At 45.0% G+C, this 27,103-nt stretch overlaps 4 protein-coding genes across 8 annotated transcripts in view; 2 read left to right on the top strand and 2 right to left on the bottom strand.

Annotated features, from left to right (window-relative positions):
- Window positions 1-702: 702 nt before the first annotated feature.
- On the top strand, window positions 703-5,997 carry LOC147151024 (ATP-sensitive inward rectifier potassium channel 10-like). 2 transcript variants are annotated; one of them, XM_086019311.1, is made up of 6 exons: window positions 703-813; window positions 2,521-2,872; window positions 3,927-4,138; window positions 4,205-4,336; window positions 5,022-5,199; window positions 5,307-5,997. In XM_086019311.1, the coding sequence occupies exons 2-6, from the start codon at window positions 2,536-2,538 to the stop codon at window positions 5,645-5,647; spliced, it is 1,200 nt and encodes a 399-aa protein (XP_085875437.1). In that variant the 5' UTR covers window positions 703-813; window positions 2,521-2,535; the 3' UTR covers window positions 5,648-5,997. The 2 variants fall into 2 exon arrangements, with proteins under 2 accessions (XP_085875437.1, XP_085875442.1); XM_086019316.1 differs by having other exon boundaries at window positions 735-813; window positions 2,525-2,872.
- A 43-nt stretch (window positions 5,998-6,040) lies between these two features.
- On the top strand, window positions 6,041-10,521 carry LOC147151023 (SLAM family member 9). Of its 2 annotated transcripts, XM_086019329.1 has the most exons (6): window positions 6,042-6,205; window positions 6,509-6,748; window positions 7,387-7,692; window positions 8,414-8,701; window positions 8,770-8,880; window positions 9,924-10,521. In XM_086019329.1, the coding sequence occupies exons 2-6, from the start codon at window positions 6,679-6,681 to the stop codon at window positions 10,088-10,090; spliced, it is 942 nt and encodes a 313-aa protein (XP_085875455.1). In that variant the 5' UTR covers window positions 6,042-6,205; window positions 6,509-6,678; the 3' UTR covers window positions 10,091-10,521. The 2 variants fall into 2 exon arrangements, with proteins under 2 accessions (XP_085875463.1, XP_085875455.1); XM_086019337.1 differs by lacking the exon at window positions 8,770-8,880 and having other exon boundaries at window positions 6,041-6,205.
- A 627-nt stretch (window positions 10,522-11,148) lies between these two features.
- Window positions 11,149-16,496, bottom strand: LOC147151022 (uncharacterized). Of its 3 annotated transcripts, none has more exons than XM_086022860.1 (8): window positions 16,315-16,481; window positions 15,530-15,589; window positions 15,237-15,434; window positions 14,006-14,116; window positions 13,484-13,750; window positions 13,308-13,415; window positions 12,966-13,037; window positions 11,149-11,901 (listed from the first exon to the last, which is right to left on the bottom strand). In XM_086022860.1, exons 1-8 carry the CDS (start codon window positions 16,448-16,450, stop codon window positions 11,840-11,842), a joined length of 1,014 nt encoding a protein of 337 aa, XP_085878986.1. In that variant the 5' UTR covers window positions 16,451-16,481; the 3' UTR covers window positions 11,149-11,839. The 3 variants fall into 3 exon arrangements, 2 of the variants coding, with proteins under 2 accessions (XP_085878986.1, XP_085878994.1); XR_015084808.1 differs by having other exon boundaries at window positions 11,857-11,901; window positions 13,336-13,415; window positions 16,315-16,496; XM_086022868.1 differs by lacking the exon at window positions 12,966-13,037 and having other exon boundaries at window positions 16,315-16,494.
- A 769-nt stretch (window positions 16,497-17,265) lies between these two features.
- Window positions 17,266-27,103, bottom strand: part of arhgef11 (Rho guanine nucleotide exchange factor (GEF) 11) — a 21,281-nt gene continuing 11,443 nt past the window's right edge. Inside the window, 19 exon segments of the mRNA XM_086024211.1 lie at window positions 17,266-18,665; window positions 18,742-18,829; window positions 19,625-19,855; window positions 19,857-20,005; window positions 20,101-20,250; window positions 20,905-21,024; window positions 21,103-21,149; window positions 21,228-21,305; window positions 22,034-22,115; window positions 22,195-22,350; window positions 23,240-23,315; window positions 23,537-23,685; window positions 23,779-23,896; window positions 23,975-24,100; window positions 25,180-25,256; window positions 25,332-25,472; window positions 26,495-26,643; window positions 26,736-26,783; window positions 26,857-27,060. Of these exon segments, the coding sequence (XP_085880337.1) occupies window positions 18,613-18,665; window positions 18,742-18,829; window positions 19,625-19,855; window positions 19,857-20,005; window positions 20,101-20,250; window positions 20,905-21,024; window positions 21,103-21,149; window positions 21,228-21,305; window positions 22,034-22,115; window positions 22,195-22,350; window positions 23,240-23,315; window positions 23,537-23,685; window positions 23,779-23,896; window positions 23,975-24,100; window positions 25,180-25,256; window positions 25,332-25,472; window positions 26,495-26,643; window positions 26,736-26,783; window positions 26,857-27,060 (2,242 nt within the window). The 3' untranslated portion in view covers window positions 17,266-18,612.

Genomic DNA, 27,103 nt, shown 5'->3' with positions numbered 1-27,103 from the left:
CAAAATGTTTACATGCAGAATCACAACATTTTCAGGTAATGCAAGAAACATGAAACACAACACTTTCTGTTGTGTCAAGTAAAGACCTCTTAAGAACACATTTGAATGTTAAATGCCTGTATAATATTTAAAAGGCTAAACAAAAAAAGCAACAAAAAAGGAATCGTAAACAAAAATGAAAAACACATTACAAAAGACGAAACACAATTTGAAAAGCTAAAATGGCCCCCAAAAAAACAAGCAAACAAGAAAAAGGAATCACAAACAAAAAACAAGCAGTATCAAACATGTCTTGGGGACGAATGCGTTTGGAAAAAGTCGTGTTCTTTTTAAGTACCCAGCAAGGCGCTATGAATTATGGGACGGCCTTTTCACGTCACTCTTTTGTTTGAGCGGGGCTCTGGCATTGTGAACCGTGGTGTTGTTGAACAAAGTACAAGATTATTTTTGCATCTGATGTAACTGTTGATCATTTAAACGTTGTATTCACTGTCAATCACATTGCCTAGTTAGGAAAAGGAACCAAAACAGCACATGCCACATAAGTAGGGACGCAGTGCGTAGAATATATTCAATATGACATCAAATGACAACATGACACACACAAAGGCGGCCTCAGTCAGCATGGGGTGGGGGCACCGGGGGTGGGGGTTGAATGAATGAATGAAAAATGTGACTTGTGGTGGGTTTCTCGAGGAGCGGGGCGGAGTTACAGCTGCGCTGGGAGCCGCTGGGACCAGTACCACCAGCACCGCCAGCGCCGCCGGACGCCACACGATGAAAAGGTGAAAGGTGGATGCTCGTCACGCAAAGGTACGTTTGTTTTGCCATACGGTTGGTTGTGTGGATGAGCGTCCTCCTCAAAAACAATGTTTTTGGAAGAGCGTTGGAGGCAGCAGTCCTTGCATACACTGACTAGAAAAGGTCCACACAGCCCTGTGCCAACTCCTGATTTTTTAAATCTAAAAAAACAAGACCAGCGTAAATCATTTCAAAACCTTCTCCACCATTAATGTGACCTTTAACCTGTACAATTTAAACAGCAAGTAACGTTAAATGGGCAAAGACAGGAGATTGTTGTCACATGTACTAAACAGCCAGCACTTGCCAGAAATCACTGCAGCTCTTTCGGCCTTGGAAATTCTTCTATACTTCCACTAACTGATACCTGAACAATGAGATCTCTTTGATGTGAGTCCAAAAATGTCAGGAAAAAGCCTACTAGATCATCTGAACTTGATTTATTTGTGTTAATCAGAGGCACTTTTAATTGTAACAGTTGTGGGCTGCCTCCCACTTAAAATGACTTTAAATGTGATTGTTTCATTTTGCGCACAGCTGCAGCCACAGTTGTACGAGGGGTGTGCACACTTGTGCAACCGCATTATTTGTTCATTTTTCATTCCCCTCTCAAAAATATGTTCTTTTTTTCAGTTGAGCTACATAGGTCAGGGGTCACATTAATGATGGAAGAAGTTTTTTTTTATGAATTATTTTGTTCTCATTTTTTCTAGCAATTCAATAGGGGTGTGTAGACTTTTTATATCCTCTTGATCTCACAAGTGCAACTAAGTGACTCTCACATGTGTCTTATATAATCATGGGTGCAACTTACCAAGTCGCACATGCTCCCTATATAAGTCGCACACACTCTTTACTAGCGGTTGAACCGACGAGTCAACTAGTCAACTAGTCGACTTTACCACTCTGCCGTGACGGTCATAGGTTGAAATCGCAATGGCGACGGATCACGTTTACTTTCAACACAATCCGTCATCACACTCGACTCTCACTTCTCTCCCGCCACATTCTTGTCCACGCCCACTTCACACGCACGCACACACTCACGTGGACACACCGTCACGCTGCCCTCGCTGCTTTTTCAACGCGTCTTTTGTCCTCTCACGTCCAACAAGACAAAGTAGGCTTGTGCGCACACACACGTACACACAAATACTTTGTACACAAACACATACACACAAAAAAAACAACAAATACAGACACATGCCCACGCATGCAAAATAAATACACAAATGCACAAACACGCATGTACAGAAAGAAACATAAATACACAAAACAAATTCACAAACACATGGATCGAAACATAGATGCAAATATACAGATGCGCACACACACACACGCACACAAAACAAACACACTATACGTCAGGGATGCGCAACTTCAATGCTGGAGGGGGTCACAATTTTTTGTCAGCGCTACTGGGGGGGTCACATAGGACCGCACACTTCTTAACCAGATGGAAGACGAAAATGACAATTTTAATCAGGACAAAATATGAGCTAGTCAGTTTTTTAATTTTTTTTTTATTGAACCAATGAACAGAAAAGTATCTTTGTACATTTTAATTTCCAAATGCACTTATAAGAACCAATGCTTAGCTACAAAAAAAAAAAATGTTTGGGGGAGTTTGCTTCATTGCTACGCAGTCACACTTCCTCCTTTTATTATTTTATTAATTGATTTATTCTAAAGCCAATGAAATGTTCCACCCCCTGTCAGGCAGCAGCGGCAGGCATGACGTTGACCACGCCCTCCTCCTCACAAGGCTCCTCCCCTCAGATGATAAGCCACTCCCACACCGTGCCGCTGCTGAGCCCGGCGGCGGGCGGCGCGGGCAAAGGGCAGCGGCAAGCGGAACGGCGGCGCGTCCTCTCCAAAGACGGGCGCAGCAACGTGATGATGGAGCACGTGAGCGGGCGCCAGGCGCTCTACCTGCGCGACCTCTGGACCACGTTCCTGGACATGCGCTGGCGCTACAAGTTCTTCCTGTTCTGCGCCACCTTCGCTGGCACCTGGTTTCTCTTTGGCTTGCTGTGGTATCTGCTGGCCGCCATGCACGGCGACTTGGCGGGTGAGGGAAAACCTGCGAGGTGGCGTATTGCACAAAAATATCATTTACCTCCTTTCATGCAACAAAAAAATAAAAAGTTTTCTCACACTCGCCCCCCAAAAAACTCTCTAGATCCCCCCAAAAATCTCATATTCAAGAAACTCACCAAAAATTCTCAAACGTCAAAAAGCCTCACAGTCACGTCTTGAAACATTTAACACTCACATTTAACACTCACCCCCCAAAAAAATCTCATATTCAAGAAACTCACCAAAAATTCTCAAACATCAAAAAGCCTCACAGTCACGTCTTGAAACATTTAACACTCACCCCCAGAAAAATCTCCCACAACAAAATCCTCTCTCACTCACAACGAAAAAAAAAATCACATGCATCCAAAAACCCTTACACAAAACAAATACTCTAACATCTCACATCACCCAAAAACGTCTCTCAATCATGTATGTTTTTGTGGGGTTTTTTGTTTGTTTGTTTTGTTTTTTTTTGTGCATATTGGAGGTTTTTCAACGTGTCTGAGGTTTTTGGCTGTCAGGTTTTTTTTTGTGTAAGTGAGTTTTTTGGGGGGTGAATATGAGGGTTTTTTGTGTGGGAGGTTATTTGTGTAAGAAGTTTTTTCTGGTGTGTATGAGGTTTTCAATGCGAGTCAGAGGTTTCTTAGTGTGTTTGTGTGTAAGATTTTTTGGTCCATGTAAATGTTTTTTTAGCACATGTGTGAGAGGATTTTGGCTGTATGTGAGTTTTGTTGTTGTTTTTGTTTGACTTTTGTAGGTGTGGGGGAGTTTTTTTTGGGTTCATTTACATTTTTGGGGCCGTGAGGTTTTTTGTTGAGTTTTTTTTAGTCGTGAGAATTTTTGGATGTGTTTGTGGAGTTTGTTGTTCTGCGTGAGAGGGTTTATTTACGTGAGTGAGTGTTTGGTTGTATGTGTGTTTATTGATGTGTTACATGTTTTGGGGTTGGTGAGAGGGTTTATGGTAGGTGAGAGTTTTTTTGGGGTGAGCTTTTTTCACTAGTGATTTGGCGCCTTAGGTCTGAGCGTTGTTTCGTTCCCTCCAGACTTGCCCTCGGTCTCCAACCACACGCTGTGCGTCACGGAGGTGCGGACGCTGACGGGCGCCTTCCTCTTCTCGCTGGAGTCGCAGACCACCATCGGGTACGGCTTCCGCGTCATCACCGAGGAGTGTCCCGCCGCCATCGTGCTGCTCATCTTCCAGCTGGTCGTCACCATGGTGATGGAGATCTTCATCACCGGCACGTTCCTCGCCAAGGTGATGCGGGTGCGCGTGGTCGCCCTCGCGTGGTGCTTTGACGTCACCCGCTTGCTGCGCTCGCAGGTGGCGCGTCCCAAGAAGCGCGGCGAGACGGTCAAGTTCAGCCAGCACGCCGTGGTGTCCACGTACGAGGGGCGGCCGTGTCTCATGGTCCGCATCGCCAACATGCGCAAGAGCTTACTGCTGGGGTGTCAGGTACAGTGAAGCCTGTTTTTCATGGCGGGTACGGATGACATTTTTCAGTCTTTGTCTCATTCAGTTCTCCCTGGGAACAATTTTCAACCTGCCAAAAATTCCCAAATACCAAAAATTCCACTTTTTTTTTTTTTACCAATATATTGCACGTTTTTACCAATATCATTCCACATCATTCTTTGTCTTTCAATATCATTTCATATCATGCAATGACATTCCACATATAATGAAGCATATCACTGGCGCCAGGCCAAGACGGGCTATGTCACAATTTGGTAAATGAAATATTTTTTCACAAATCTCTACTTTTGGTCAGCCCACACGTGCGGGTGTTCTTTTGACCAAAGATTGACAGCCCACAAATGTTGCTCTCTTTGACGATGACGCAATGCTCATGGTGGCCGTTTTGAGGATCTTCTGAAAAGTGACCATTTTGGTGACGCCAGCCACATTTAGCTTTCCCGTCACACACCATCATAGCCAACATCAAAAGTACTTTTTTAAAAAAAAATTGTTTTTTAGTTTAAGCTTCTATAACAGTACAAACAGTTTGAACGTTTAATTCAGCGATTCTTTCACCACTAAGCAGATTTGTGCTCTTCACCTCGGCGCTTGGTTCTTATACCTCCTGCGAACGGCGAGAGTTCACCGTATTCAAAGCTTGTTGGCCGTGTTGGCCGTTCAGGTGACCGGGAAGCTGCTTCAGACATCGCTGAGTGAGGAGGGCGAGGCGGTGCGTCTGGACCAGCGGAACGTTTCCTTCCAGGTGGACACGTCCAGCGACAGCCCCTTCCTCATCATCCCGTTGACCTTCTACCACGTCATCGACGACAGGAGCCCCTTGCAAGCCTGGGCTGCCAAAGGTGAGCCCTCACACGAGGCGACCCGGGGCCCCAATGCGGGATTATCATGTGACCACCAAGAGGACCCCACTTTGAGAGTCATAAGCCACTCCTCCTGCATCTACTAGGTGGAGGCTGGGCGGCGGACTTCGAGCTGCTGGTCATCCTGAGCGCCACGGTGGAGCCGACGTCGGCCACCTGCCAGGTGCGCACGTCGTACCTCCCCGACGAGATCCTGTGGGGTTACGAATTCCCCCCCGTCATGTCGCTGTCCACCTCGGGGGGCTACGTGGCCAACTTTGCCTTCTTCGACAAGGTCGCCAAAACGCAGCCGCCGCGCACGAGAGTCCCGCCGCCGTCCGGCAAGGAAGCGACGGGCCCGGAGAAGATGCAACTAGAAGAGCGCTACCGGGGGGGAGGGCGGGGCCGAGACAGCGGCGCGCTGAGCGTACGGATCAGTAATGTTTGACCCAGAGACAGGAAGTGGCATTATGGTCTACACTGAAAAAAATGGTAGTTGAATTTACTCTATTTTATTTTGTCGAGCGGTTGAACAAAGTAAAATCACGTGGATTAAGATACATTTTAAAGTAGATGTATAGTCTACATAAAAAATAGTCTACTTTTATGCAACCACTTGACATTTTTAGAACATTTTTTTCAGTGTACTCTGACCTACCACTAACTCCCACGTGGTTTCGCTTCAGTTACTTTTTAATGTCACTAAGTCACTTTAGGAAAGATGTTTGTTTTTTTTTCTTTTTTTTAGTTTGAACATTAACATTTCATATTGTAAACATAATAAAGTCTAAATGTCCATTTTGAGATGTGTGTGCTTGTGTCGTGAAATCCTGAGCCGTCCTCATAGCGAAAGGAGGAAGTGAGTATGCCGTAAAGCAATTCAGGACATTTGTATTTTTTTTTTTGTGTGTGCCAGGGTTGATCCCATCCTCCTCAAAGTTGCTTTGTGCCACTAAAAACGACGCAGACCCCCTCAGGGAATGACAAAAGTCCCATTCAACTACTCGTAAGTCAATGTTTCATCAAAAGAGTTGTGAATTTTTTTTATTAAGGTCGATTTCATCTGGAGTCAAACGCATCTGCATCACCATTTTCTAGGTTTCAACCAAGAGCATAATGGGGAAAAAATGCATTGTGGGGGGAAAAAAATGTCTTAATCTACTTGTAGTCTTATAAATAGTGACCCTGCAAAATGTAGTCTTTTTAAAATCTTAGCTGTGACCAAATACTCTCTAACTTGTTTTTAAATGTGAGCAGATGTGAGATTCTGGATTTCCAAAGGTCTTTTTCAAATCTCACTTTTCTTTAGCATTAGGGAAATGAACCCTCATTGCCAAGGTTTCGCTTGTCGCCAAGAGGTTCTGCCCTGCTCTGAATAATACTGATGTGGCAAAAGAGAGAGGCTCCGCCCCTTTCAGTCTTTGCTACCTACGTGACTTGCACCCGAGGCTGCAGAGTCATCTCAAGTTGAGACGGACGATGGTTGCTGGTGCCCTGAGCTACTTCTTGTGCTACGGCAGCGCGTGGCTCCTGCTGGTGAACCTCCACGGTACGTTTTGGATGACACCTTCTCGGAAGTTGATGGCTTGCGCTCGTGTACAAAGTCATGTTGAGTAGAGTAAAAAAAAAAAAAAAAAAAAAAAGAAACGGCGCGGAGTCTTCATCCCTATTTGCTTAGGTCAGCTCGTCCGTATATGTCGCGCTTCCTCTTTGCTTCGAGAGCGTTGTTGTTGTTCCTCTTTGCAGGGGTGATCACAGACACGGGCGCTCCCATTAATCTTGTGAGCGCAACTTACTAAATCCCCACACACGAAGCGACGCGGCTGAATGCAACTGAAGTGAGCCGTGGAGGAAAAAAATAAATAAAAATGGCAACTCTTGGCCGAACATTTTACTGATGCGCCTCAATGAAAAAATTGCAACCAGTATCAGGTTTTGAGGCTGCGCATACATGATCTTGTTCTGTATCATTTTCTACTGAACCACAAAAACATGGTGCAATTGTCAAGTGAGAAGCAGAAACCAGTAATCCACCGTCAGCCTCTCATGAAAAGTTGCGGTAGAACCCCGCATAGCCCATTGAGCGACAGTAAGGACGCCCGGGTGTCTTACGGTACCTCGCAAACACAACTTTGTAAGCTTTACGTTAGTTTGCCTCCACATTGTGCTGGTTGTTCCTCTTTACAGAAGCGGCGGGATGCCGACGCGTCTTCCATCGACAAGCTGGCGACATGGTGGAGCTCCCATCGTGTTTACCGGGCGAAGACGTCACCTTTGCACGCTGGAACTACCAAGGCAGGAAAGTGGCTTCGGCGGACGACGAAGATAACGCTACGGAGGCGGGCCGCTTCGCTGGCAGACTCCAACTCAACCGCCGCAACTTTAGCCTGACGCTGAAGCCGGTGACTCTGGAGGACTCGGGCGTCTTCAGCTTCGTGTCGGCGGTCAACGACAGCCAGCGAGAGACGGTGCAAATCACGCTGCGAGTTCACGGTAATGCCACCAAGAAGAGTAGAAGTTGCGCTCACAAGATCCATGTGCGACTAAATCAGTTGCGTGTGGGATACAAACAGTGAGACGTGCGTGTGCGACTTTCTGAGTTGTGCTTGCAAAATGCGTAAGAGGTGCATGTGACATAGCAAGTTTTGTTCATGAGAAGGTACGCATGTGCAACTACAGTTGCCCTTGCAAGACATGTAAGGAGCAAGTGCGAATTACTAAGTTGTGTGGAAAATATGTAGGGAGCGTTGTGCGACTTACGAAGTTGCATGCAAGACACGCAGTGTGTGCTGCGTTCTAAGTTGAGGTACAGTACGTGAGAGAAAGTTTAGTCGGACTCGCCGACGGACACCCGTTTAAAATTAGAGACGGACCCCACCGGCTAATAAACGGGTACTATTTTTTCACCCCGGAAAAAAAAAGGCGAATGACCGACGATTGGAAGGGTAGCCACGCTGCAGACTGATGACGAAGAACGGACGCTCGATTTATTTTGTGAAAAAGCCCAGCTCTGCTCAAAGGACAACCTGCGATGTCAGACGACGAGCCCGTGTGAGCTTTTGAGGCAGCACATTCAGTGTATTGTACTTTTGCATTTTTATTAAAACCATCAAAAGACGTGGGTGAAGAATAGAACGGAAGCGAGATTTCAGTCCGTTTCAGTCGCGCTCTCGGTACCTTAGTCAGTTGGCAACTTCACACTCTTTCCCTGTAGAGCCCATAACGGCGGAACCTGCGGTGACCGCCAATGCCACGCGGCGCACCGCCAACCACTCTTGCAGCGTCCTGCTGCACTGCAGCGCCCCCGCCGGCGGGGGGCCGGTGGAGTACACGTGGAGGGTGGGGAACCGAACCCTGAGCGGCGCGTGGCATCAAGTCAGCGTGGCGCCGCGGGGCGCCGCCGCCGAGGCCACCTGCACCGTCTCCAACGCCGTGAGCGCCAAGTCCGCCTCCGTCGCCGTGACGTGCGCCAACGACACAGGCTACAGCACGTCGGCGACAGGTGACCAAGTCATTCAGCGTTTTCTTCCCCATCGAGTGTCATGCATGGTGACGATGTCGTCGTTTTAGAACCGCCGAGCTTTGTGGTCATGGTCAGCGCGGCGGCGGGAGTTTTATGTCTGCTCGTCATGGCGGCCAGCATCGTCGCGGCCGCCTGCCGTCGCAGGCGCCAGCGAGCGGGTGAGACGTGCGACTCTTATCAAAAACAACATTGACCACTCACACGTGAAAAAGTATGGCAAAAATTCTCCGATGCATGGCAAAAAAAAATCTCACATCCGCCCAAATAACTCTCACATGAAATCTCACTCACACCAAAAGACCTTACACACAACAAAAAAAGTTGTATTATTCAGCTAAAAAACACACGAGAAAATATCTCACACACACAATAACGCACTGACTCAAACCCCACCAAAAAAAAACTGACAAAACTGTGTGTGAGAGTAAAGGAGCGTGTGTGTGAGGAAGGAGGCTCAAAAGTGAATGTGCTGCCAAGTCATATCTCATATGCTGATTGGTTCTCAGCAACAGATTGAGGGAGGGACTTGGAGCCACACCATTTTTCACTCACGTGCACACATTTTGACTCTCACAAAGGTCCCACTTGGACAAAAAAAAAAATGTTTTTTTCTTTTAACTTGTGAGTTTTTTTGGTTTTGTTTAAGTTTTACTAAAGGGTTTTTGGTGAATAACTTTAGTGTGTGTGAGAAAGGGTATTTCTTTTGGTGTGAGTGAGAGGTTTTTGACATGTTCCAGAGGGAGAGTTTTTTTTTTTTTGTGACAGTTTTTGGATGTGAAAAGTTTTGAGTGCAGTAGGGGGTAATTTTTTGGTGTGGAAGAATTTTTGGTGGCGTGAGACTGTGTTTTGGTGGTGTGAGTTCGGTTTTTTGGTGTGTATGAAGATTTTTGGTTGTGTTTTTTGGTTGTGATATTTCTTTAATGTGTGGGGGAGTGGTTGAGAATTTTGGGGTGTGAATGAGAGGATTTTTATAATTAACTTTGTGTGAGTTTTTGGTGTGATTGAGTTTTTGGGGGGTGAATGTAAGGTCTTTTTTTATGTGTGAAAGAGATAACGTGTTATGTTTGGGAGTTTTTTGTTTGTTGTTGTTGGGTGCATTAAATCTTATTTTAGGCATTTATGGCACATGCTACCTCCTCCATTTAGTCGGCAGGTTTTCATTTGGTTGCGTTTACTTCCCTCCCTGTTTGGAACGGCCCAGGCAGGAAATGCGAGGCGGCGACGATCTACGCGGACATTTGCGACGTGAGGCCGGCCTACGTGAGTGTGCGCGGCACGGAGCCGCCCACCCAGCCGCCGCTGGACCCGATGACGCTCTATGACAAGATCCAGCTGGGCCGCATGGCCATGCAAGACCACGCCCCTTAAGGCGCCTTTTTGTGGCGGCTGTTGGGAGCAGCACCTCTAACGGACAATTACGTGCTTACGTCAAAATGACGTCATAAGTCAAGATGGTGGTGAAGTCGGTGAAAACAAACTCACCGCTCATTGAAAAGCATTGAACTTTAGGTCATTGTCATTTGATTTGTGAGGATTATTTTGATTTCGCAACGTGATGAAATGTCATTTGACTACTATAACAATCTGCCTGCAGAGGCAAAAGTGCGATTTTCACCACTTAAGAAGCGCTCACCAGAAAGCACTGCGGTCTTGGTTAGCTTCCATTCCGGACCGTCAAGTGCCTATGTGGCTATTTGGTAGCTTGTGAGAAATTATGATTTTTTTTTTTTAATGCTTCCTTGAGTCTTTGTATGTTGTGTTGTACTTTACTGTTTTCTAAAATAAACAAGTAACATGAAGCTTGGTTAATTACGTTTGACCAGGTATCAGTTATCATTACTGCATTTTACTTTTGTACTTAAAGCGGAAGTCAACGCAAACATATTTTTTTCAAAGCTATGTTCTATGCAAGCCCACTAGTTGAAACAAGGCATTCTGATAAATATTGTGTTTGTGGAATAAGTGTTAATCCACTCGTTTTTAGCCATCTTTGGGGGCGGCCATTTTGTCTTCTGCCGACTGAAAATGACATCACAACTGCTCACAACGACCAATCACGGCTCAGATTCAGAAAACAGGTCAGCCGTGATTGGTCGTTGTGAGCAGTTGTGATGTCATTTTCATATCGAGAGAAGACAAAATGGCCGCCCCCAGAGATGGCTAAAAACGAGTGCATTTTGCTGCTTAATTTGTATTCCACAAACGCATAATTAATCAGACTGCCGTGTTTCAACTAGTGGGCTTGTTGGGAACATATTCTTGAAAAAAATATGTTTGTGTTGACTTCCGCTTTAACGACATTTGTCTGTACTTTTGACCATTTTCTTAATAGTTAAGTCAGTACTCCTTTCTACCAGTCTCTTATTGCACTCAAGTACAGCCTAGAGATTAATTCATACCAGCCTCCCACCACCTGAAAAACAACATTTTGTCATGTGTTTTTAATGAGGAAAATGCCACAAAACAGCATACCTTAGAAAAACATATTGTAATGACAATAAATACAGACAGATAAGACAGACATACAGATATACTGTACTGGAGGCTCAGGTCCTCTCTGTGCTTCTCAGCGCAGCAGCAATAAGTCGTTCTTTGTCGAGAATATAAAATATATGCCTGAGTATTGATTAAATGTTTTGCTGCAACATTTGTGTTCACATATCCATTACTTCCACACCGCCACAAAGATGCTAATTGTTAGCCCACGGGCTTATGGAGTTTCCAATTACATTCAGTTGCTTTAAATGGACATGTCATTCTCTTTCTTTTTTTTTTTGTTTGTTTGACAGTTACTACCTTCAAATGAGCAGCAATATGTGGTTTCAAAAGTAGGGCGTAAAAACAAAACGTAATCAGAAAAAATAAATACTCAAGTAGAGTACCCATAGTTGAAAAGTCTACTCAAGTTCAGCTTCCCAACACTGATCTCCATCTCCGAGACAGGATCGTCGTTTTCCACATCGGTATTATGGGGTGTTGTGTGTAGAATTTTGATTTGAATTGAATCCATTTTGGAATAAGGCTGTTCCATATAACAAGATGTGGGAAAGGGGACGCGCTGTGAATATGTTTCGGATGTAATGTAGACCAACAATGACAAAAATAATGTAACACCATTTATCCATTGGCTTCTACTTGTTTTGCTTCTCTTCTTTCTCCTCCTCCCTCTTCTTCTTGATCTGTTGAGAAACCATCAATCATTTTTTAGCAATCATTATTTCATGTGTTTAAAATGCACGGAAGTGTGTACATACTGTATATACATATAATAATATCGTATATCGTGTATATAATCAGAGCTGGGCACTTTACCCTTTTTGTCAGTCCGTCCTCCGTCCACCACCAGGGTACCCTTCCGTCGTCCTCTCCCCATCCTTATTCATAAAAATAATCATCCTCCAACCCCGTCCGTCATTGCCCTTTTAAAGCGCATTCCGTCGGTCCGCCCCCCCCCCCCAGTCCTCCCAAAAAAACTCTGTGCACTCATTCAACATTAATTTAAAAGATCATTAGATGGCTAATTTCCTGTGCACATCCACTTACTGGGAGTATCGTGAGTGGATTGAATTGTTTACAAGATAGCATTTAGCTGCAACACATGACCGTCGTGATGTGATGATGATGATGATGATAATGATGATGATGATGCCAATTGGAGCAAGTCAGGGGACATCAAGAGAATATTTAAGATTGAATAATAACGCAACACTAATAAAATTGCATTTTATTGCAAAACGTGTGTGTTTTAACGCAAGATGTTTTCAGTTTTTATAAAATAATTAGTGCAAAATAACGCAAGGATATTTTAAGAGGAAAACAAAACTTCCACTTCCGGGTCGTTTAACTGTATACGCGAGTAGAGATTTTTACGGTCCAAACATCTCCTACACAAGGACATACTTCGCATGCAAAGGGATAAGGTACTAACTGTTAACAGTTAGTTAACAAAACAAAATTGCTATCCTAGATTACATACACAAGACAGGTTGGGCATGTTTCTGTCAGTCAGTGAAATGGCGTCCTGACTCCTGTGGCATTATCCATGGTATTACATGTGTTGAACCACTAGAGGGCAGAATATGCATGTGCAATGTGACGACGGAAGGGCCATCCCGTCCCTGGGATGGAATGCCCAGATCTGTATATAATAATAATATAATATAATAATACTATGTATAATAACAATATAATACGTGTAAGTAAAAGCCTGAAACTGTTTGAAAAGTTTACCTAACAAGTTTACCTTGTTGGTGCTTGGGTGGAGGATCATGGTCGCATTCATGAGCCATGATGTTAGCGCTTCCTTTTTTCACCCCTGTTGCGATTAGATACCATACATAAGGGCTTTACAAAAAAATAAAAAATGTGTACTGTCCCAAAAATAGCATGTTCGAGAGATTTTTACCCGACTCACTGTCGTAAAAACATAGATAAAAGTGGGTGGATACGACATGCTCCTTTTGAGCTAGCTGCGTGCCTACGAAAGATGCTAAGTTTGAGTTTGATTTTCACCTGTAAACACGTTCACGTTACTGCCGTGTGCTGACGATAACTGCTAGCTGCATGCTAACATGTTGGCGCTCACCTCTCAAGTTCTTTAGTATGACGCTCACCAGAACGCCGACGGTAACTATTCCCGCCAAGATGAAAAGGCTGTTCCGATCTCGAGGCCGCCACGCCGATGCCGTCACACCTGCCACACAAGAGGCGGAGCTCGCTCAAAACAGGAAGTGGTCAGACATACCGGCCAGGGAGCCTTACACTCCACACGGATGCTGTCGGAGACATTCTCTGGATTGCGGCTGGAGGTACACGTGAAGTGCGTGACGTTGCCCAAGGCGAGGGATGCGAAAACAACTCCGGCCTTGCCGTTGGGGTCGGACATGTTGTAGGCAGTCCGAAGCGGGGGTTCGAGTGCCCAAGCGAGGTTGGCATCCAAATCTGGGGATAAGCAGTGGAGTCCCAGCCAGCAGCCGCCGTCAAAATGCACGTAGAAGAGCGTCCGTATGCTCGGTTTCTGGAGTTGTCCTGAGAGGGGAGAACAAACCACTTTGAGCTAACGATTTGGTGAGCTAGTTATCTGTATGCTAACTAGCTGGAATAAGGCTGTTCCATGTAACAAGATGTGGGTTATCTGTATGCTAACTAGCTCACCAGCTCGTTATTGCACTTAAGAATAGAATTCCTTACTAGCAGTATGCTAGCTAGCTCAGCGCACCAGTAGAACAATGTGGTGGATGTTAGCTGTATGCTATCAAGCTCACGCGGCGCCTGCCAACTTACTTTTCACCACCAGTGTCACCACTCGCTCTGCGCTGCGCTTCTCCGTGTCCACAAATTCCACGTTGAAGTCCACGGCATCCTCCTGGCTCACGTTGCGGATCGTCAGGTCACCTGATGATAATCGCAAATACGGTCAAACCTTAGTGATAGTATCTTTTTTTTTTTAATATGGAATATTTGTTGAGTGCAAGATAAAAAGAAAACTGGTCAATAAGTATCAGAGGTGGGTATTTAGTTGGCCAGTCCGTCATTCGTCATCCATGAGCAGCCAGGATACCTATCATCTGTCATTTTTCTTTCAAGCTGAACCAAACCGTAGTCGTCTGTCAGTCAGTCCGTCATGCTATTTCAACCATCAAGCTGGAAAAAAAAAAAGGTCCAACACATGAAAAATCCATCCATCCATCCATTATCTAAACCGATTTCATTAAAATGGTAAATGGAGTGCACTATGTACCTCATAATTGTGTCGGCTTGCTGCTCAAACAGCTTTACACTCACATACACATTTGACATTCACTTATTTGCCAATCTATTGAACTGTTATATGGGAGCCTGCTGCCGCTTTCACTCTGAAGTTTTACTTTAAAGTTTTGCCTACGTTAAACAGAATCCCATGTCACATTGTTGCCAAAGGTACAATCCTGGCAGATTAAAATGCTTCCTAGTCCTTGTGCAAACTGAAATAATGTTGTCATGACAAAAATTGACACATTTTTATTTGATAATTTTTCTTCCACTTCGACGTCATTTACTTTTTCATCTTCTTTGTGTTGTTCTTCTCCTTCTGGCTTTTAGCGGTTGGCAAACAATTTTTGGTGCACCTTCTGAAATGGAGTGTGGGCCTGCAAAATACCGTTTCACAACCTCCTAACCCCACTCTCTCCAAAAAAATAAAAATAGAAATGTGAAACGTAACTCACAAGAACTTCTCTGTAAAACGGTTTCTGTAAGCTACTTTTTTTTTAGCTCTTAGCTCATTAATTAGTTGTTGCTCTGAGCCTGACTAACCCATGATTGTCATACCCCCACCTACAGTATTGTAATATCTGATCTTTGTTATTTGTGCATGTGAGGGCGGTCCATCAGTCAGATGGAATGCTAAGTATTGTCCAATAGGTAAACTACAATACTCGAACAACTGTTTGACTTTCTGTTATGCGGCTACGGATGTACAGCAGTACAGACACACACACATACACATAATATTTTGGAGGTCGCCGGCGCTCACCTGATGAAGCATTGAGAGCGAGTCGTCCCCTGAACAGGAAGAAGCGCTCCGTGTTTATCTTCCCGCCGTGTAAGGTGGCGATCCAAGTCTGGTTGAAAAACACAGACCACTTGATGGATGCCAGCTCCCGGGACGGGTCGCTGCCGGCAGACAACGTGACGTCCTCGCCCTGGTAGGCCACCTGCTTGAAACGAAGCACTGCAACCACATTTGGTCGCAAAGTGCCACATAACATTACGTAGCACTACATGGCATTACATTTGGTTGCATAGCGTAAAAGAGGGTCCATTCACCGCTAGCAGCCGCTTCAAACGAGGACGCCAGCAAAACCAATAAGGCAGCCAGGGCGAGCTCTGTTGTGGTGATGACATCACATGTTAGCCCCAAAAAACATCAGGTTGAGGCGGATATCAATCATTTGTTTTCTTTCTATCACGTCTTTGTGTTTGGTCACATTACACCACATGGGATCATATTTTGTCAACATAGCCACATAGCATCATAATCGGCTACATAGCTTTACATTCGGTCACCTAGCATCATATTTGGTCACATAGTGCCACCAAATTTCATATTTAATTACATAGTATCATATTTGATCGCCCAGGGCTACATACTGTGGCGCCACATGGCATGCACATTTGGTCACATAGCATCAGATTTAGTCACATGACCACCTAGCATCACATTTGGTCAAATATACATAAGTTGTTTGACATGTTGTCAGTCGCAATGGTCACATAACCCCGCGTCACACGTTATTTGGTCGCATAACATCACATTTCGCCACAGCATCATATTTGCTCGCATCAATTGGTCACATATCGGATCGTATTGGGTCACATAGCTTGAGATTTGGTCACACCGTGCCACATAGTATCACAGTGCGTCACATTTGGTCACAAAGCATCACAGGTATCACGAAACACAGCATCACATAGAATCTAGCTTTTTGGTCACATAGCATGGCATTTGCTCACAACGCCGCGTTAGCATCGCAAAGCTTCACATTTGGTCACAAGATTGAATTTGGTTACAAGGGGCCACATAGCATCACCTTGTGTTTCATAGTTCTTACCTCGAACGACGACCACTCGGGGCATGACGGCGGAGGAACGCTGCGCTCTCGGAGGTGGACTCATCGCTTTAGTTGCGTGACCTGCTCCATTGCTCCTTTCACTTCCTATTTGTGCGCCGCATGATAAATCACTCATCTTTTCAGGAAGTGACAGATGACGCACATTTTGGGGAGGAATATTTTCCAGGAACTTTAAATGAAAGGCTGCGTACGCCCTGAGCTAAAAACCTTCGAGAACTAGAAAGACACGGTCGATCTACTCGGTCTTACTAGTGAGGTCAAGAGTATTAGTATAGTACATGGCCCTTAAGCCGGATAGCGACTGAATGCTCACCACTAGGAACATGGACGTAATTGTGAGCACAAAGAGCGCATTAGACTTTATATCATGTAAGGATGGGCAATCAATCATCGATACCAGGTATTGGTAGCAGGTCGATACCGATCTTACCAGTCTGGTCAATGTATCGGGCCCTCGTGAGGGCTGCCGATACTAGCCACTGACTTGACACGTACGGCTGACAGAACATTTGTTTGCGTGTGAATTGCATCCATCGCCATCCTCTCACATGCCCACTAAGACACCATGTCTGGACAGTTCATGATTAACGTTAGAAGGCCAGTGTGCCATAATGTCACGTTACTAGACGTAAGGGATATTTTCCACAAGGTCAAGTGAAGTTAGACATCAAGAAATTTAAGAACAGAATAAAAAGGTGTAATATCAAATATTCCAGGTGAGACGTATGCCATTGCACTAAACCATACTGTTGATCGGCGTTTTTTTTTTTTTTTTTGCATCATGACTCAGCATGGACTGCTCTCCTTCAGTAAACTCGAAATACATGGTTCCTCTAATACTACTGTTAACATAATTTTGACTTCCCCCCTCTTTATATATTCATATACAGATATATATATACACATCCACCGCCGATAACAAAAACACACTTTGATTTGTGTGATTTTAATGTCACAAACACAGGAAACATGACACAACTTACAGTAGAATTACTTTGTGCAACACCTGGAAAACAACAACACTACGCCAGAGCGCCCGTATATGACCATGGAGGTAGACTCACCGATCACTTCCGGTCATTTGCCACACTCGGCGGATGTTTTGACTTTGGTAGCGTCTGTCCGCCAGGAAGTGATAGACGGCGGCGTGGCTTTAATTTGTGATTCCACAACACAACAATAAGCAAAAATGTTTTTTTTGTTTTTTTTTTATGTGATGACTACCAGCAGCAGCTGGGAAGATTAGCATAGCTTACTTAGCACTGTTCGTTTCCCACTACGTCCTGATGCTAAGCTAAGCGGTTCAGTCAGTCATGGCCGTGGCCTAAGTCACAGGGATTCTCAAACTTTTGGGTCCTCCTCCCTCAAAATCGTAACGCCTATGAAATTTGACAATCACGTGTAGCCGAAAATGTCAAAGCAGTGGGGGGGAAAAAAAAAAAAAGTATCTTATTTTCGGGGGATAAAGTCATGTTTTTCAAGAAAAAAGGTGGTAATCTTAGAGTAAACACACATTTTTAAAAAGATAAAATCAAACTAACATGAGATCAGAGTCCAAATTTCAGGTAATATTAAAACGTGCATTTCAAAAATGAAACTTTATCCGTCACAACTTTAACACCGGGATAGGCGCCTTTATTGGCCCAAAAATAAGGTACGGAGTAGTACGAAAGCGACTTGTTGCCACACCAGAAAAAAAAAAAAAAAAAGCCAGTTCACTGTGTATAATGTGATACATTTCACAAAATAACTTGATAGGATTCACTTTTGAAATCAACAAACCAATTACTTCCTTTTTAAAAACTTGGCCTATTTTTTCAATTATTTAGCATAGTTGCATCCCACGTAAGTGATTTGTAAGACACCAAAACGACTCCACCAGTGAGTTGAATCAAACTTTGCGTGTTTTCACATAACTTATCATGTTATAATGTAAAAATTATCACGTAAAAGTTTTTTTTTTTCTTCTTCATGGCATGGCAGAAATTTGCTTCTGTAAGGAGTAGTAATTGGTTGCATATCTTTATTTAATTGGTGCGCCCATCCTCGTATGTACAGTAGCTATGCACTTCTTTAATAAATGACACAAAATAATAATTTATTGCAAATTATTTTTGCAAACCCGCAAGCTATCCGGAGACCCCAGTTTGAGAACCGCTGGCCTAAGACATGCTAAACACAGTCAGTCGGCTAAGGGTTGGAAGGGGCGTGGGGGTCTGCGTTGTGGCTAAAGTGCTGGGTGATTGGAGGTCACTCTTGGGGTGCTTCCAGTGGCTCTCACAATCCAGTGGACTGAATCCTGGGCTGGGCGGGACTTGCCTCCTCCTTGCCTGCGGGATGAACGTAAAGCGCGTTAGGGAGGGAGGGCTGATGTGAAAAAGCCGCCGAAAAGTGTTGCGCGCTCACCGTCCGCCGAGCCGCGGTCTTCCTCCTCCCGACGGGCTGGCGGCTCTCGGAGCGACGTCAGCAGTTTGCGGTGCTCCCCCTCGATGTCCTGCAGAGAGAGAGAGAGAACAGCGTAACACGCTAAACACGGATCAGAGGGAGCAAAGGAGAGAGTTGCTGGTTTTCATGACATTTTTATTTCAACATTGCTTTTGTCAGATTTAACCGTCAGCAGTTGCTTGATGTGATGCAAAGGGAGGAACCAGCCTAACGCACTAAACATGGACCAGAAGAAGCGAAGGAGAGAGTTGTTGACTTTCACAGGTTAATTTGCATTCGGTTTTTATCTATCGCTTTTGCCAGCTTTGAGTTGTTTCTGTGAGCACTCGGGGTTTTCCTTTCATTAACAAAGAGGTACCAACGATTTTGTTTATTTTGGTGACTTTATTTCTCCACAGTGACATTTAGGGCGTGACATCGATTAGTCGCAAATTGTGCTGCTCCTTCTGGTGTTTGCGCCTTGGCCACTAGGGGGGGGGGAGTATAATACATATTAATCTATAATTATTTGCTGAGAAAACACAAGAACAACAGCAACTAAGCAGCAGTAATATTTATCGTCTTTCAAAGAGGATAAAGAATATATGCCTATGAGTATTTATGCACCGTTTGTGTTCAAATATCCATTGTTTTAAAGGTTCATCACTGTAATTTTGATGCTAGTTTGTTAGCAGGTGTATGCAGTTTTGCACTTTTGTAAGAAAGTATGTGGTTTGGGTAAATATACAGTAAACAGTGTGGAGCATTTAACTTAATTGTGCTTTTCACTTTGTGGTGAGGAGCAAAGCAAACAAGTTGACCCTTGAAAAACGCCTGTTGACAAAATGGCCGCCCGCGAACTGACCTTGAGCTGACGCAGCTTGTTCGTCAAGTTCTCGATGGTGCGGAAGACCTCCTCGACATTTTTGATCACGTGACTCTGCCATGACGCTTCCACCTCCTCTTCTCGACCCGCCGACAGTTCACTCTCCAGGCCGCGATCCGTCTCTTCATCAGTCGGGTCGGTGGCACTCTCACCTGGCTGGGTGGGCATGACCAGGTAGAAGACGTTTCCTGTCCGCCATCGCAAACAACAAATCAGGCAAGCCGCTCACCTCACACGGACGACAACGCCGCCGGGGGTAAGCGTTACCCTTCGAGGCGGCCCGGCTCGGCGACAACCGCTCAGACTCCGGCGTGACGTCTTCAGCGACATCATCGGCGTGAGAAGAAGCCGCCTCTGCTGCTAAGCAGAGTGCGTGTGAGAGAAGAGTCGGAAAAAGGGGAAGGGGGGGGGGGGGGGGGAAACTGGCTACAAACAGCTAACGGTTAGCCGCTAACCTTTCCGTAGGACCTGAGCGCTGCTGCACAGCGCCGCCTCCCATTGGTGGCCGCTCAGATTGTGCATGCTTTCATTGGGCGAGTCTCGCAAGGCGTGGCTCCAGCTGTCCTCGTCCGCATCGAGTAAGAGGAGCTGACGCAGCATTTGCACTGGCGGGAAAGAGGGGGGGGGGGGGGAAACAGCAAGATTAAACTGAATGGGAGTCTGAATTGTCAGATTTTCTGCACAAAAATGCACATTTCCAATTTTAATCGATTTTATCCCCTTTGCTGTTTGTTTTACTTTCCCCAGTTTTTCCCTGAGCATTAATTGGCATCAACATTTTTTTTCTCCATACAAAAAAGAAAAGTGCTTCTGAATGCTAATTAAGAAAAACTACAATGTGTACCCCAAAAAAAACCATTGTGATTAAAAAGTGACTTGTAAGGGGAAAAACAAAAAAAAATGGTTGGTATGTTCTGAGAATTTTTTTCCCCTTAAAAAGTCATAAAATTGCAATCTTATGAGAAAAAAATATTTTTCCCCCAAGATAAAGTCGTAATATTACAATATTTAAGTCAAATCTTAACATGATTTTCAGAAATGTAACTATTTTCACATTACATCTTTTTATTTTAGAAAGGACACCACCCCCCCCAAAAAAGTACAATGTGTTGTAAATTCTGCTGTGACGTCTGTTAAATAGCTGCTTCTATTTGTTTGATTGATTAATTTAGCGCTGTTAAAAAAAAAAGTGCGTGGGAATAATATATGTACATTCTGGAAAAAGCAAACGAGAATGACTTGAAATTTGTGCTCTTTACCGTCCTCCAACGCCGCCTCGGCCACACCCACTGCGTGAACTTGATCGCAGTACAACGCCCCAGCTGGGTCACAAGCTGCAGACATGGCCGCGGCGTCGGCGTGCGTTCTCGCAGCATTTTCTGGAGGAAGTCGAGTCAAGTGGGATGGTGAGCGTCTCGCTGTGGTTTTAAAAAGGCAACGGGCCGAGCGCCGCGTACCTTCGTAGGCGGGGGCCGCAGCTTCCACCAGGGATGTGGCGCCAAGACTGGGAGGGCGTGGACACCAACACTTTTAAGCCTCGCCCCCTCGATAAAGCCAATGTACAACCAGGGCGTGTACTTACGCCACAGCTGCTGAGCCGTGATTGACCGGCGGTGGGCTGGCGGCAGAAGCGATGGTCTTTTCCAGAAAGTCCTTCCAGCTGAGACACAGATTCTTTTAGTTGTACAGTTTTCAACTAGTTTGTCCTGCCTGCTGCTTATTTGAGGTGTTATTGCACTGTCGGGCACTAGGTGGCAGAATACAAATATGCTTGACACTGTAAATGGGAAAAAAAAATTATTGAATGAGAAATCTTGCTTTTTATGGTCACAGAAAACAACAGCTGATGATGTATATCAAGAGATGATAAGTGGATTCGTTTGGGGGGGGGAAAAAAAAGCATGATTTGTTTACTGTAAACAGTGGGATCAGTACACTGTAAAACTACACTTTGCTTTGCCAAATCGATTGCTCTTTCACTCATTCTGTTTTGTTGGCAAACACTATTTGCAAAACCACAAATGTGAAGGTGAAAACAAAATGAGCCCCTTTGATATTGTTTGACGTGCCAGCTAAGGCAAATTAAACCATTTTGAGGTTCAATTCTTTGCCCTTAGATCCGGGCCCGTCTTTATTACTTGTGTTTGTTAAAAAGTACATTGGAAGATGACCTTGGAAAAAAAGAATCACATATGAAATCGCAATCACAATATTAAAATTATCTATATTTGAAAAAAAAAAAAAAAAAAAAAATTTAGATTATTTTTCAAAATAATTCAGACAAAATATCCACATACGAAAGAAGCCTGGGTCGCAGTTAAATCAAACAAAAATCTTCGGAATTGACCTGCAGTGCTAACATAGCCTAAATTGGCCAAAAGATCTCACGTGTTTTTCTCCGACGCCGTCCCCGCCACCAGCTCGTAGATCTGCGTCTCTGTGGTGCTGATGACGTAGAGCGCTTTGTTGTCTGCATGGGAGGGGAGGAGGGAGGAGTTTGAGGAGTTTGACGAGGTGACGCACGGTCCACAACGGGGCGCCGAGCTCACCTGTGGCGACCGAGCGCACCAGCAGCGCGTCCAGGTTGACCAGCGGGCTGTCTCCGCCGCCGCCCAGCCAGCGGGACGGGTGACGCAGCAACAGACGCTCGTCGGGGCCGCGCTGCAGCAGCAGCAGGCAGTCGGACAGCAGCAGCGCGTGGACGTCTGACGGCGGCAGGGTTGGTGGACATTTGACAATCTGTTGTTTCAGTGCATCAGGTGGTCTTAAAAGCTGCCGATAGCAGCCACCGATACCGGCATGCATGGCTGGCATGACATTTTTTGGGGGTATGTGAATTGCACCCTCCGCCTTCCTTTCACGTGGCCATTAAGACGCATTATCAGGCTTATTTTTATTGCTTAGCGCGTTGCTACGGAAACTCATACCTTTGCTAACCCAATTTGGACGGTATGATGACTTTCGGCATTATGGTATTTCATGCATATAATTACTGTACACAGTGACTGCGAATGAGAGATTAGTATTATTCGGTGAATTAATAAGGCCCAATTTTGCTGTTGAATGCAGTTTAGGTAACATTGATATATTAATTTACACAGATCTGTCTATATGTACTCATCTGTTGCCTACTTCTTTCTACTTGTTTGTTGCTATACTTTGTAATATTTGGAGTTACAGTTTCACACTGTAGATCAGTAATGTACTAAAACAAGTTCCAGCTTCAACTGTGTTTAACAGAGTAAGTTTACCTAACAGCTGATGAGACCGAAAGAAAGAAAGAAAGAAAGAAAGAAAGAAAGGTATTTGCTCAAAATATTCTGTCACTGCCATGATTGAAAGTTTATGTATCAAAAGTACTAGTGGTATCAGTACCCGGTATCGGTGAATCGGTCTAAAAAAAGGGTCACTGAACATGCCTCGATAACAATCCTTTGATTATTATGCTGAAATGTATTTTCCCCAACAATATTTAAAGTAAACTATTGAGAGCCAACATTTCATTTTGTCCATTCCTTCAAACTCAAGAAAAGAAATGACCAATTCACACGAGTTGGCGACAGACGGGGGCGGTGTGCTTTGTTCTCCACTGACCTAACTGCTTGTCCTTGCTGACTTTCCAGACCAGTGGACCCTCGTGGATCATCTTCTTGGTGCTCAGATCCAGACCCTGCCAACAAGACGGGAAGTGAAACATTTGGACATAACACAGAGGTTAGGGTAAACAATCGTTTCCGTATTCGTGGAAATACAACTCGTTTGATCCAGAACCAAGTTCTGTTCACCTTGCCTTCATGGGTTCATTTTTAAAAAAATGGTTTTTTTTTAAAATTATCATTATTTTAGACGAACCAGGGCGGAAGCTTCGGGACCCCCAGGCTAGTGGATTACCTTGAACTGCGGAGCAACATCCAGTCTGCGTTGGTACTTGCTCAGGTGGTGGCGGTGCTCCGTCTCCCGGACCACCTCGTTGACCGCCTGCAGGATTCCGCGGCAACAGGCCTGAGCCCGCTGCAGGGCGGGAAGGTCGGCGCAGGTGACTTGGTAGGGAAGGGGAGGAGGGAGGGGGAAAAAAAAAAAAAAAAAGCATGTGAGCCGTACAGCTGTGCGCGCACGCGGTGCGGAGTGCTCACCCTCAGTGTGCTTGATGATGTTGTCCAGAAGAAGCGGGTACTTGGTCAACCTCTGCATTTCGGACACAAGCAGGTCTCTGAGTTGCAGGCGGCGACAGTGGCGACTGGCCTCGCACTCCTGCACCAGTGGCAGCGTCAGGCATAAAAGCGTCTCGGGGAGGTTGGTCGGGGGGGGGGTTTAGGGGCGGCGTCCGACCTGCACGATGTGGGCGAAGCGGGGGTCTTTGCGTTGCTTGCTCTTGATCAGCTCCAGCGCCTGAGACTGCTGCCTGCACAACTGCGACGCCTGCTCCTCAAACTCCTCGCCGGCGGTGCCCTCGAACTGGACGTCGGCACAAGAACACACGTCACCTTTATCACATCAGTTTGAGATTTTTCAGCGTCGTTTTTTTTTTTTTTCTTCTTCCCATTTTGACTTCTCTTCTTGAAATTCAGTTTGTTTTGATAGGTTTGGTAGTTGTTTTTTTTCCAAAATGCTTCATTTTAGTTTTTTTTTAATATATATATAGAGTATTTGCCAAGTGCAAGATAAAAATAAAAGGCAATTAAGTATTGTGTAACAAATTCAAGTACAATTCTGTTTGACTTTCCTTTGTCAGTACAGACGTACAGCAACAGCAAAATAAATACGGTACATTTAAAATCACCCACAAAAGCTGATGATATTCATCGACGAAGCTGAAACAAAGGACATTTTTGATGTAATTATAGTTAGTTTTACAAACGCATGGTGTAGCTTCATATTTTTTAATTTTTAAAAAATGTCATTAATTTTATATGAGTTTTTTCGTTACTTTTCGTGAGCGATAATAACTTTGGCCAACATGCAACTTTTGCTGTAAACTATGACTAAAATATTTGCTAACAAACGTATCTATGTTATAGGTTATTATAGGATATTTTTTGCTCTTTCTTTCTAAAATACCATAAGACGGCCGAAAGGTGATCGCCAGTTGGCTTGAACGCAAACATTGGCCTGATGGAATATTCCAACTAAAGTTTTCCAAAATTCTCCATATAAACTTCGTACGAAAATTTACCGGAAAACTTTCTGGACAAATACCGGAAATGTTCACCCCCTTAGAAACTCCAATTAAGAGAATTGTGATTGGTATTTTTTTTTTTTTTACATTGCGGAGCAGCAACATAGACGGCGACATTCAAGTGCTGTTTTTGTCCCCCTTTTTATTTTTTTCATAAATCAAATAATCTGCCACCTGGCGAGCCGTTAGTTAGACCCTCTGTTATGTCTCCCTCTGTTGTTCGTTGTTTTTTTTTTTTTTATGTCTCTTAGACGTGTTGAAACTGTTAAATTAATTTCGCTTCTCTGCACTTGTGACATATGCAACGGCAATAAAATTCAATTTCCATTTTTCAATCTTCCAGGTCAAGTCAGCTCACCCTCGCCAACATGACATCGCCGATGTCTTGAACGATGACAGACTCTCGCCGCTTCCTCATGGCCTCGCATAGACTGGCTGCAAACAGCAAGGCGTTAAAACTGGCCAACCCCCCCCCCGGCCCGGGCCAGCGACGCCAGGAGGCGAACGCACCGTGCAGCTCGTAAACCTGCGGCAGGTTGGGAAAGATGCAGGCCAGCTCGTCGGCGTTGAGCACGGCTCTCATCTTCTGGAAGAAGACCTGGTCCAGGACTCGGAGCGTGCGCAAGTGCGACGCCTCAGTTGTGAAGAGCTCTGCCAACAGCAAGACATCCGACACCTTTACATTTGGGCTGAAGCGATTTTGGAAAAATCACCTAGTTGCGAATCCCCTCCCTCCCCCCTCAATACTGCGATTGCGATTTAATAAGCGATTATTTTTCAAAACTGCAGGTTGTGTGATTTGAAGATTATATTCTATAACATGCATGACTTGAATTTGATTAATCGTTCAGCCTTACAAGGAAGTGTTGAAAATTAGTGGAGGAGCATCAGTGAGATAAAAGTAGTCCTTTGTGGCCATCTTGTAGCAATCATCGGCAACTGCAGTACAAAACAAACCTTTCTAAGTGCTGATTTTGGCTATTCACGGTTGGGCTGTCTTTCCCTATACTTTTTTGGGGTGAAATTTTCAACTCATTCACTGCCATTGACGCATTTATTTGTCTTTTCACAGTCCGGCCATTCGATCCCAGGAATTTATTTAAATTATTTTTCAAATTGTTTTTATTTTTTTTTTACATTAGGCAGGGGCAGAGCCACAGATGGGAATGGGTGTGCACAGGCCCACCCAGATTGACAGACTGCCCATCCATTGGAATTCACGAAAAAAAAAAAAAAATGCTTTTAAATGTTTTGTAAATTATTAAATTATTTGGGAATTTGTGTTTTTTTATTGTATTGAATATTAAGAATGGCATAATTGTGGTCGTCTAAGGAAGATCTGAACTTCATATTATTCAGTTGATCATTTTATTTGAATACACATTGTATCGTGATAGGAGGATTGTGCTCAGTGAGAGAAATATTCAGGCCCGCCCTGATTTTTCCGGGCCCACCCATTAGCCACGTTCTGGCTCCGCCCCTGACGTTAGGGTAAACGAGGGTCTTAAAATGTCTGGCAGTGAATGAGCTAATTGTGTTCCCAATGTTTCAGACCTCTTTACACTTTACACTCTTTTGCCAGTTCTTTTGCCATTAAATTATTCGTTAAAGGCACTGTGTGTATTGCAGTGAGTAATTCCTTCCATACACACAAACTGCGGTTGGACTCGCACCGTATATGACCGCCTGGCGCTCCACCTCCCTCGGGCTGAGTGTGGCCAAGAGCTGATGCGGCACCGTCTCCTGCCAGTTGTGACCCTCGCATGCCTCCTCCTCGGGCGCGCCGGCGTCCGGCAGCAGGGTCAACGGGGACTCCGTGCTCCTGCGCGCGCGTATTCGGATGGATACGGGTACTCGTGTCATCACTTCTGTACATTGGATTCGCAACTGGCGAGGGATGGCGTCAAGAGTCACCTGCGGAGGGAGCGCGGTGTGTACGGCGGCGTGGGGTTTTCCAGAGACCTGAAAGTAAAAAGAGGTCAAAAGAAAAAGTGAAGCACTGTGAATAGGTTAAGGGTACGAAACGCCGCCCAACCTGGCTGAGCTGCCAGACGCGGACGATGAGGCGCTGTACTGCAGTCTGAAGCCCGGCCCTTCCCTCTCCTCGCAAGGGTCCTCCATGTCCACGTCGCTGCGAGAGCGGGGAACGGACTCGCTGCACGAGGCCACGCCGCGCCGCCGACCTTCCCCCTGAGCCTTCAAAGACTCGCTGCGCGCCAGACGCACCAACGCGCCCGGGCTGCAAGCGTACAACACGGCGAGCTGACGTCACGGAGCCGCCG

Source organism: Filicampus tigris, chromosome 2 (genome assembly GCF_054856515.1).
Source record: "Filicampus tigris isolate MCC_2025a chromosome 2, RoL_Ftig_1.0, whole genome shotgun sequence".
NCBI classification, from domain to species: Eukaryota; Metazoa; Chordata; class Actinopteri; order Syngnathiformes; family Syngnathidae; genus Filicampus; species Filicampus tigris.
The sequence above is the reverse complement of the archived record's forward strand: the minus strand, read 5'-3'. Positions and strand labels throughout refer to the sequence as shown.

What these genes read in the sequence shown, in the direction of transcription:
- LOC147151023 (XM_086019329.1), top strand. Translation starts at nt 6,679, where the DNA reads ATGGTTGCTGGTGCCCTGAGCTACTTCTTGTGCTACGGCAGCGCGTGG. An exon ending in AATCACGCTGCGAGTTCACG is followed by an intron (nt 7,693 to 8,413) that starts GTAATGCCACCA and finishes CTTTCCCTGTAG; the next exon opens with AGCCCATAACGGCGGAACCT. An exon ending in CTACAGCACGTCGGCGACAG is followed by an intron (nt 8,702 to 8,769) that starts GTGACCAAGTCA and finishes TCGTCGTTTTAG; the next exon opens with AACCGCCGAGCTTTGTGGTC.
- LOC147151022 (XM_086022860.1), bottom strand. Translation starts at nt 16,450, where the DNA reads ATGAGTGATTTATCATGCGGCGCACAAATAGGAAGTGAAAGGAGCAAT. An exon ending in GGTGACACTGGTGGTGAAAA is followed by an intron (nt 13,751 to 14,005) that starts GTAAGTTGGCAG and finishes CTCCCCTCTCAG; the next exon opens with GACAACTCCAGAAACCGAGC. An exon ending in CGACAGCATCCGTGTGGAGT is followed by an intron (nt 13,416 to 13,483) that starts GTAAGGCTCCCT and finishes CTTGTGTGGCAG; the next exon opens with GTGTGACGGCATCGGCGTGG.
- LOC147151024 (XM_086019311.1), top strand. Translation starts at nt 2,536, where the DNA reads ATGACGTTGACCACGCCCTCCTCCTCACAAGGCTCCTCCCCTCAGATG. An exon ending in CATGCACGGCGACTTGGCGG is followed by an intron (nt 2,873 to 3,926) that starts GTGAGGGAAAAC and finishes CGTTCCCTCCAG; the next exon opens with ACTTGCCCTCGGTCTCCAAC. An exon ending in GCTTACTGCTGGGGTGTCAG is followed by an intron (nt 4,337 to 5,021) that starts GTACAGTGAAGC and finishes TTGGCCGTTCAG; the next exon opens with GTGACCGGGAAGCTGCTTCA.